This window comes from Nicotiana sylvestris, chromosome 6 (genome assembly GCF_000393655.2).
Source record: "Nicotiana sylvestris chromosome 6, ASM39365v2, whole genome shotgun sequence".
NCBI lineage: Eukaryota > Viridiplantae > Streptophyta > Magnoliopsida > Solanales > Solanaceae > Nicotiana > Nicotiana sylvestris.
Genome location: NC_091062.1, coordinates 28849722 through 28860539, shown reverse-complemented (window position 1 = coordinate 28860539; position 10818 = coordinate 28849722). Strand labels below are relative to the sequence as shown.

General features: G+C 41.0%; 1 protein-coding gene across 1 annotated transcript; it reads left to right on the top strand.

The window, feature by feature from the left end:
• The first annotated feature begins 6460 nt into the window (after nucleotides 1–6460).
• On the top strand, nucleotides 6461–9300 carry LOC138870406 (uncharacterized). Its single transcript, XM_070148208.1, has 5 exons — nucleotides 6461–7015; nucleotides 7078–7325; nucleotides 7397–7431; nucleotides 7854–8779; nucleotides 8959–9300. Exons 1-5 carry the CDS (start codon nucleotides 6461–6463, stop codon nucleotides 9298–9300), a joined length of 2106 nt encoding a protein of 701 aa, XP_070004309.1.
• Nucleotides 9301–10818: the final 1518 nt, after the last annotated feature.

The window sequence follows — 10818 nt, the reverse complement described above, 5'->3', positions numbered from 1 at the left end:
GGTAATTTTGCATGTAAAAGCATTGTATTAACAATATCTACCAACGTTCTATTTTTTCTTTCAGCAAGACCATTTTGTTGTGGGGTATATGATCTCGTCCAAGTCACACCTTTATTCGAGGTTGTGAAACGGTCGATGCAATAGTAATACCCAACTTAGAGTCGGGGTTGGATTCCATAGGGAGCTATAAGAATGGGATTTAGGAGTATATATTATGGTAAATGAGCTTGAACCTAAATTACACTTCCACAAAAATGGTTGATTCTAAAGCTAAGTTAAACTAAGATTGCAAGATAAATAATTAAAACTAAGAAGTTGTGTTTTTGTTTTCAAATAATGTAAAAAGCCTAGGGATGTGACCATGACCTAGGTATTTATCTAATGGGATAAAAACTTTTATGTTGTTTTGTTGAATGGGTATATTATAGCTCACAACACTACGTTGCCCACTTAATACCTCTTGGTGAGAGAATGGTTTTGCCCAATTTGACTTTCTCAAGACCAAATGGTATCTATCAAAACGGTTGATAAAAGCTCAAGTCGGTTTGTTACTATCTCTAGGTTGAACCCTTTAATTGGGTTAATCAATTTCTCAACTGACCCAATTCCTTATTAGCTAGGTTAACCTAGACTAGGTCTCTCTTTCTCAAGAAGAGACTAAGTCAAATAGGCATAAATCAATATTTACAACCATTAATTTTACAAATAAAGCATAAACCTAGCTAAATAACAAACACCCATTCATAAACAAGCTTAAAATTAATCACCCATAGAGTTTACACACTAGGGTTGGGTCACAACCCTAGTTAAAAATATAGCTACTCATAATGGGTATAGAAGTAAATAAGGAAGAAAAGACAATAAAACTCATATTGGAAGATTAAAAGACAAAAATCCAATGTTGAATCACCAAAGTAAGCTAAATAAGGAAAAACGGCTACAAAACTTGACCTAAATTCGTGAAACTATTCTATTTATAAAAAGCTGGAAATCTCAGACAAAAATACCCTTTCGGAGGTTCTGCGGCACACAATTCCATGTGCGATCCACACTCTTCTTCAGACTTGATAGGAGCGGAATCTATGGTTGCACCATTCTGGAATGCGGCCGTATGTCTCATGTACTGCGGTCAGCAAAAATCTTGGTGTGGCCGCCTAGGGCCCTTCTGCGGACCGCACAATAATTGTGCAGTCCGCATTTTCCTTTGAACTTGAAGTGAGACTTCTCTGAACTTTAGCTCTGGCATGGCTTCTGCGGCCACACAATAATTGTGCGGTCCGCACTTTACACTTGGACTCTAATGGACTTTCCTACATATTCTGCAGCCGCAGATGGAAATCTGCGGTCCGCACTTGAGCTCTTGTGCCTGATTTTTGTGTCCATCCGTGGCCCGCACTTGAGCTCTTGTGCCTGATTTTTGTCTTTGAGTTCAAATCACTCCTTCTTGAGTTGAATTTCATCTTTGTGGCTCATTTTTCAATACTCCTACAATTAAGCATATTTCATTAGTTTTCGGGAATACAATTAAGCACTTTTGGACTAAAACAAAAGCTAAAAGGAGCTAATAAGTAGTTAAAATCCCCACTTATTAACTCCCCCCAAACTTAAGCTTTTGCTTGTCCCCAAGCGATTAAAGTAATTCCCACCTCTATAAATTAAGAGCTATTCCAGCTAATCTCAGGTGATTGGGACCAACAATTACCCACAACATTTATGAATTATCAACAAGACAATGATTTGAATTTTAAGCACAAATAGTTTTAATGTGACACTTGAGCATCAAGAGTTGACTTTATTCATCAAGGAAGCTTGCTCTTTAATGTAGGTCATTGTGGATCCCAAACTCCTCCTCCTCTACTCTCCGTTAGCATATCTCACTTAAGAATGTAGCACTCACTTCAAAGATTTGTGAAAAGTTCTCTCATCTTTCTCAAAAGAATATCACAAGTACTGCTCTAACTACCATATGTTTACCCCTCATGTAAATCACCACTAATGTAAGATCACTCGGCTTGAAATCACGTAGCGGTTTTTTGGAATGTAATGACAGCTTTTGGACTAAGGTTGGATATGTTGGAATAGAACGAGTTCATCTTTCCTTAAGCACTCCACTTTCTATTTTTGTCTCATGTTTTGCCAACTCTTTGAGGCATTTTCTTTTTTCTTAGAGGAACTAGAGAGACTTAACATCACTATTTCTTGGTCATGATATTCATTTTCTCTTTCTTTGTTTTCTTCATGCTTTGCATCGTTGCTTTTCTTTGAATCCCTCCAACTCTTCACTTTATTCACTTTCTTTTTGCATTTTTCTTTTATTCTTTCTTTCTTTCTTTTTCCTTTTCTTCATTTCTTTTTTCTTTGTGTGCCTTGATACCACTTTCAAACTCCTTGTCTATCCCCCAAACTTATGTTTTAGCCAATTGTTTCTCAAGAGTGTTAAGGAAAGCTCGGGTGCCAAGATAGGGTCATTACAAAATGGGTAAAGGCTTGTAATATGGTTATCAAATGAGAAAGATTTTAGGCTCAAACGGGTTGACTAGGGATAACATCATTGGTGGGATATGAAAAATTTCAAACGGGTCAAGGAGAGCCTATAATCACTTCTCAAGCCAAGCAAAACTTAAATTTCGCCTAGAAAGACATTCATGGCAAGTCTAGACCATTTGCACGGGTACTTGGACTTGCAACAAAAACATCTCACCTCTCACACAGCTGGATTGTTAGAGGATAGATTCGAGGGCCCACAACAACCATATTCAAGATTGAAAATCACTAATGGTTCGACTTGATTGCTTAAGTCAACACAAAAGTTGGAATGTCACTAACTAGAGCTATTTCTTTTCCAAGAACTTATTTTTAATCGTAAGCACGTAGTTAAGTGTGTTGGTACCAAGTGAAGCATGCTCGACTCTTCTAGTCTTACTCAATTAGGTCATCTTATTCATTATTACTACTATTTTGCTAAAACATCAAAAACAGACTGAATCCCTTAAGAAGGTTATCACGCCATCCATCGTTGGGAAGATGATAACTAGGGATTCTAGTCTATTTTATACTCCTTTTGCTTGAGTTTGGTATTAAAAGTGTGTACAAGTATTCCCAAAAGCTAACTTGTTGTGCTTGTTTGCAGTGTTTGGTCAAAAAGAGACAAGGATGTCATAACCAACTCAAAAAGGAGTGAAACTTGCACAAATTCAAAGCCAAGCCAAAGCAGCGCTACAACGGAAAATCCATCGCGGTCCACGGTGGCAAGGTTCAGAGAGATACACTTTCTGGGATTGCAAGTTACCACGGTCCGCGGTGATTTTATGTGACCGCGATACTTCTACCGCGACAACGGTCCTTTTACCGCGGTCCGCGAAGAAGAGATTCAGAGAGTCAAAGTTGAAACTAAAAGTAGAAGACCACAGTCCGCGGTGATTTTACGCTGCAACAGTCCATTTTTCGCGGTCCGCGGTACCTCCGTCAGGGGCATTTTTGTCCGAAAAATTTAGCTGCGTATAAATACTTCTTTTTCAGATTATTAGGTCATCTTATCAGTAGTGTGCACGTGAAACCGCCGTTTTAGCTATTTTGAGTAATTTTGTAGCTTGTTTAGCAATTAATCTTAGTTTCTTATCTTGTAATTATATTTTATGGATTATTCTTCATCTCAATATGTGATTTCTTCTTCAATTATGAGTAGCAAAACTGATTAACTAGGGTTGTGGCTCAATCCTAGTGTGGGTATTTAATGGGTCTCTTATTTTAGGGCTTAGATGTTTATGGATGATTGATATTTGGCATGATTTATGCTTTCTATGTGGAATTAGTGGTTGCAAACACTAATTTATATTTTTTTGACTCAGACTCTTCTTGAGAAAGGGAGCTTAAGTCTAGGAATTTCAGGCCAACAAAGAATTGGGGTGTATTCAAGAGATTGATAGCCCCAATTAAAGGGTTAACCTAGAGATAGTAATACCCGACTTGAGCCAACATTGCTTGTGTAAATTGAACACCCAATTGGACTTGAGAAAACCAATTAGGGCAAGGCCACTCAAACTACCGAGAGGTATAGAGTGAGTAGCTTCGTGCATTGGCTATATCACGATCCCAACCATAACATTATTGTCCTAAGTTTGAGATCCTGTTAGATACTCACCTAGGAGTAAGTCACTTCCCTAGTGCCTTTTTACCCATTTAGAAAACCCTACAAAAATATCTGCTCAGCTTAATTTCGTGCACCATTAGTATTAAAATTAGAAGTAACAAACAAACAAGAATGATTGGAAGTGTAATTAAAAGCAATTCCACACTCCTAGATTAGATAGATACTCAGCTCCAACATTGACTCCCTGTGGATTCGATCTCGACCTTCTCGAGTAAAAGCTGCATCAATCGTTCTTGTCACTCTATAGTGGTGTAGGGTTGGACCTGATCACTTTTTGGCACCGTTGCCGTTGCCGGGGAGTTAAATGATTTTTGGCTATCTATTTGACTAGTTGTGTGTTTTGTTTTTCTTTCCTTCTGTGTTACTAATTTGTGCGAGTTATTCAATACAGGTACAAAATGGCAGCAAACAATGATCCTCTTGGAAATGTTCTCCCGGGGGAGGAGGTAGATGATAATGGTGAGGATAAGGTGCCTCTTGTGCCTTAAGCTCAAAGACGAGGCCGCCATGCCAATGACAATATTCCAGACCCTTCCCCACCTCCTCCGCGAGTTGCTCCTAGGGTGCTTCCAAATGAAGAATATGCAAGTGCAATTGTCCCACCTAGGATCCGGGTGGGCAATTTCCAAATTACAAATGCGATGTTGACTTTATTGGAGTAGCGAGGGTATTTCACAGGCGCTCCCCATCAGAATGCATATAAACACCTTAAAGGCTTTGTGCATACCTGTTGGGTAGCAAATAAACTAATGTGTTAGAGGATGCATTTAGATTGAGATTGTTTCCCTTCTCACTTCGAGGGAAAGCATTAGACTGGCTCGAGAGGCTTCCTAACCATTCCATCACTACGTGGGATGAGTTGGTGGACAAGTTTATAGTTAAGTTTTTCTCGCCGGGGCATATGGCTAATTTGAGAGATGAGATTTTGGCTTTCAAACAGGAATCTAATGAACCACTTCATGAGATCTGGGAGAGATATTGGACAATGGTGAAAGAATGTCCGAACAATGACATGACTGAAACAATGATCTAGCAGACATTCTACCGTAGCATTAACATGACCAATCAGTGTATAGTGAACCATCTAGTAGGGGAAAATTTTATGAACACACCTTATGCTGAGGCGTGTGAGATCTTGGATGAGATGGCTGATACTTCCTCAGCTTGAAAAAGCCGAGCTAATGTGCCACAGGGTGATCCTACTATCATTCACTTGCACAAAGAGCTCCATGACCATGACCATGCAACATCAGAGTTAACTACAACAATGAACCAGTTGGCAAAAGCTTAATTGCAACAAGTTCAAGCACCGAGATAGGTAAATGCTATGGAATGTGTCAACAAGGGGAAACAAAGAGGTCAACAAGGGCAAGGTAGTCCGGATCAATATGAATAGGGTAACATTGGTTTCAATCAAGATGATGGATAAGATGAGCAATGTGAAGAAGTCCAGCACGTGAACAATTATCAAGGCCAAATGAGCAATGCTCCTAACCAACAACAATAACAGCAGAGACCCCAAGGAAATTGGGGAAATCAAAACCAACAGGGAAATATCAACTGGGGGAAAACAATAATAATTGGGGAAATCAGAACAATCAGGGTAATTGGAGTGGCAACAACAACAATTGGGGAGGAAACAACAACCAAGGGGGTTGGAATAATGGAAATCAAGGGAATCGGGGACAAGGCTTTCAAAGACCTTCAATGTACCAACAACCAAACAACCCACCTCCATTTCTATCCCAAGGTCCTAGCTCATCAAGCAATAAGATGGGAAGGATCGAGATGATGTTCGAACAAATGATGAAAAAGAATGCCGACTCTGATGCCTAGTTGGCATCCCACAATACTTCAATCCGAAACTTGGAGGTTCAACTTGTCCAGATTTTGCAATCCTTGAATACTCGCCCTAAGGGGACTCTACCTAGTGATACAGTAGTGAACCCGAAGGGTAGGAACAATACCGGGCATGCAATGGCAGTAATTACAAGAAGCAGTTGAGGTGGTGATGTCAATACCTCCAAGCAAAAGGAAGTTGTGAGTGATGAGGTTGATGTGATAGATGATGATGTTCCTATAGTTGATGAACAAGTGAGTGGAGAAAACTTGAATGCAGAAGTAAGAATTGATATTCAGGATAATGAGGTGGAGACTCAAGATAATGTGAACCCATCTAGGGAACACGTAATAGACATACCGAAAATGGTAGTGCCCAAGGCTAAGGCTCCCTTGCCAAGGCCTCCTCCACCATACCCTCAAAGACTTGCAAAGCAGAAGAATGAGAATCAATTTAAGAAGTTTATTGAGATGATGAAAAGCTTGTTAATCAATGTTTCTTTGGTGGAAGCTCTTGAGCAAATGCTGGGTTACGATAAGTTTATGAAATACTTGGTGATAAAAAAGAGATCTATGGATTGTGAGACCATCAAAATGACTCACCAAGTAAGTGCAATTGTGCACTCGATGGCTCCAAAGCTTGAAGATCCCGATGCTTTCACCATCCCATGTACCATTAGGAGTGCGAACTTTGCAAAGGCATTGTGTGATTTGGGGGAAAATATCAATTTGATGTCTTACTCTGTGTTTAAAACTTTGGGTATTGGTCAACCAAGAGCTACTTCAATGAGATTGCAAATGGCGGATAGAATAATGAAGAGGCCGTTTGGTATTATTGATGATGTTCTTGTTCGGGTGGACAAGTTTATTTTGCCTGATGACTTTGTGATTCTGGATTGTGAGGTCGATTATAAGGTGCCGATAATATTGGGAAGACCTTTCTTAGCAACTGGAAAAGCATTAGTTGATGTGGAAGCAGAGGAGCTCACCTTCCGAGTGGGTGATGAAAAATTGGTCTTCATGTGTGTAAGTCAATGAAGTAGCCTAATAGTACTGAAGTTTGCTCTTTTGTGGATCTTGTCACGGAGGCAATAGTTGATGATACTAGTTCCATGATCAACGTGGAGGATCCTTTAGAAGCGGTATTGTTGAACCTTGATGTGAATGAGGATGAAGGTCGAGTGGAGTGCGTCAATGCTTTGCACGGGATGGGCTCTTATTCTTATGAGCCCCGTAAGCTCTCTTTGGATTTTGAGAACAGAAAGACTCCGCCAACAAAGCCCTCAATTGAGGGACCTCCTGTTCTGGAGTTGAAGCCTTTGCCCTCATACCTCAGGTATGAATTCTTAGGCCCTAGTTCAACTTTACCTGTTATTCTTTCGACTTGTCTTACTAATGTACATGTAGATGCAACACTGGAGGTGCTCCAAAGAAGAAAGAAGGCAATTGGATAGACTCTAGCTGATATTCGGGGAATAAGCCCCGCCTTTTGCATGCACAAGATTATACTTGAATATGATGTCAAGCCCTCCGTGGAACATCAAAGGAGCTTGAACGAGGCTATGCAAGAGGTTGTCAAAAAGGAGGTGATCTAGTGGCTTGATTCAGGGGTTGTGTACCCCATATCGGATAGTTCTTGGACTTCACCTGTACAATGTGTGCCGAAGAAGGGTGGTATGACTGTGGTTACCAATGATAGAAATGAGTTAATTCCCACCAGGACTGACTGGATAGGGTGTGTGTATGGACTACCGCAAGCTAAACAAAGTGACCAAAAAAGATCATTTTCTACTGCCCTTTCTTGACCAGAATCTAGATAGACTTGATGGGCATGACTTCTATTGTTTCTTGGATGGATACTCAGGTTACAACCAGATTTTGATTGCTCCGGAAGATCAGGAGAAAACCAGCTTCACATGTCCGTATGGCACCTTTGCATTTTTTAGGATGCCTTTTGGTTTGTGCAATGCACCAGCTACCTTTCAGCAGTGTATGATGGTGATATTTACCAACATGGTGGAGGACTTCTTAGAAGTATTCATGGATGATTTCAGTATTGTGGGTGACTCCTTTGATGAGTGTTTGAAGAATCTAGACAAGGTGTTGGCCCGTTGTGAAGAGACAAATCTAGTACTTAACTGGGAGAAATGTCACTTTATGGTTAAGAAAAGCATTGTCCTTGGCCATAAGATCTCCAAAAATGGTATAGAAGTGGATAAATTGAAGATTGATGTGATTGCAAGACTTCCTCCTCCCATCTCTGTCAAGGGAGTTAGGAGTTTTCTTGGGTATGCGGGGTTTTACCGAAGATTCATCAAAGACTTTTCTAAGGTAGTGAATCCTTTGAGCAAGTTATTGAAAAAGGATGCCAAGTTCGCGTTTAATGATGAATGCATGAAGGTGTTTGAACTTCTCAAGTATAAATTGACAACCACTCCCATTATTACCGCACCCAATTGGAGCTTACCTTTTGAGCTCATGTGTGATGTAAGTGATGTTGCGGTAGGAGCGGTCATGGGTCAAAGAGTTAACAAGATGTTTCACCCGGTGTATTATGCAAGCAAGACAACGAATAATGCTCAAGTGAATTACACAGTGACAGAAAAAGAGTTGCTAGCAATTGTGTTTGCCATGGAGAAGTTTCGGCCTTATCTCATGGGTGCCAAGGTGATAGTTCATACCGACCATGCAACACTCCGCTACTTGATGACGAAGAAGGATTCAAAGGCTAGGTTGATGAGATGGTTCTATTACCTCAAGAGTTTGACCTTGATATTGTTGATCGGAAAGGTAGTGAAAACTAAGTGGCGGATCACTTGTCCCGCTTGGAGGAGGAGGGGAGGCCCCGTGATGGCCTCGAAATTAATGATTCATTCCCTGATGAGCAACTCCTCTCTGTATCTGTGAATAACATGCCTTGGTTTGCGGATGTTGCTAATTTTCTTGTGACTGATATTGTTCTGTGTGAGCTCTCTTCTAACCAAAGGAAGAAGCTTAAACGGTATAGCTTAGAATACTACTGGGATGAGCCTTATTTGTTTATAATTTGTAATGATGGGGTGATACATCGTTGTGTTCCAGAAGAGGAGCAGCTGAATATTCTGGGTGCTTGTCATTCCTCCCTTGGTCACCATGGTGGGGTGAGGACAGCTTCAAAGGTACTTAGTTGTGGTTTTTACTGGCCTACATTGTACAAGGATGCGAGTGAGCTTGTGAAGAGATGTGACGAGTGTCAAAGAGCTAGGGGGATCTCAAAGAAGGATGAAATGCCCCTTACTACCATTCTGGAAGTCGACATTTTTGATGTTTGAGGGATAGACTTCATGGTGCCTTTTGTGAGTTCATGTGGCAACACATACATCCTGGTGGACATTGATTATGTTTCCAAGTGGGTCAAGGCCGTGGCTTTGCCCAACAATGAGGCTCGGAGTGTGATGGCATTTCTCAAGAAGAATATCTTTACTCGGTTTGGCACTCCTAGAGAAATCATCAGTGATGGAGGTTCTCATTTCTGCAATAAGGCATTTGACACTTTGCTTGCAAAGTATGGTGTCAATCACAAGGTCTCAACCCCGTACCATCCTCAGACTAGTGGGCAAGTTGAGGTCTCTAACAGAGAGATTAAGAGCATATTGTCAAAGACTGTCAATGCAAATAGGACAGACTGGTCAAAGAAGTTGGATGCTGCTTTGTGGCTTATAGGACTTCTTACAAGACTCCGATTGGTATGTCTCCGTACCAGTTGGTGTTTGAGAAAGATTGCCATCTCCCGGTTGAGTTAGAGCGCAAGGCCATATGGGCCTTGAGGAAGTTGAATCTTGAATGGGATGTTGCAGCAAATCTTCGGGTAGATCAGCTTAATGAGCTTGATGAGTTCCGGTTTCATGCCTACTCCAGCTCGTCCTTGTATAAGGACAAGATGAAGTACTTACATGACAAGTATGCCCGTGGCAAGGAGTTCAAAGTGGGTGATTTGGTTCTCTTGTTCAACTCCCGGTTACGACTGTTTCCGGGAAAGCTTAAGTCAAAATGGAGTCGACCTTTTGAGGTGGTGCTTGTGACTCCATTTGGTGCTCTTGATTTGAAAAACAAAATGGTGATATCTTCAGAGTTAATGGGCACAGAGTTAAGCACTATCTTGGCAAGTTTGATGATAGCCACGTGGTGGCAATGATCCATCTCAAGTGATTGATTGTAACCTGCGTCATGCCGCGACGTTATATCAGGCGCTTCTTGGGAGGCAACCCATGTGTTTTTCTTCTTTCTTTTCTTTGATTTTCTTCTTAGTGTAGGATTTGTTTTTGGAATAACTGGTTGTGAGATGTGTGTAGGGATGTTTGATGCAGTACAAGACTAAGCTGAAAAAACTTGACACTCTCTGAAGTTTGGACCGCTGTCGCGCTCCATTTTTTGCGGTCTCGGTGTCCTTACCGCGGAGGCGGAATTTGATCGCGGTCAGTGGTGATAAAAGGTCCAAACTGGGGGTTCTCTGAAGTTTCAACCGCTGCCGCTGTGCATTTTTTGCGGTCCGTGGTGGCTCACCGCTGTCGTGGAGCATTTTTTGCGATCCGCGGTGGTCTAAAAAATGTAGCCCTTCTGAAGACGCGGTAGGTAAGACTGTGTGGGCCCTGGGTCTTTTCTATACATAGGCGGTCCTAGACCCTTTTACACTTTTCGCCCTTTTCACTCTACAACTACACTCTCTACTGTTCATCCACGCCCTAAGTGCACAAACACAAGATTTAGATTGCATTTTCCTCACTCATCTCACATTTGGTAAATTCACTCATTCCTTAGTCTTTAATTTTGTAATTATTTACTTTTAAATT

Bases quoted from the DNA above. Each gene is read 5' to 3' on its own strand.
- LOC138870406 (XM_070148208.1), top strand. From the start codon at position 6,461: ATGATGAAAAGCTTGTTAATCAATGTTTCTTTGGTGGAAGCTCTTGAG. The intron at 7,432-7,853 runs GCAATTGGATAG...ATGGATACTCAG, and splicing joins TGCTCCAAAGAAGAAAGAAG to GTTACAACCAGATTTTGATT. The intron at 8,780-8,958 runs GTAGTGAAAACT...GTTCTGTGTGAG, and splicing joins TGATATTGTTGATCGGAAAG to CTCTCTTCTAACCAAAGGAA.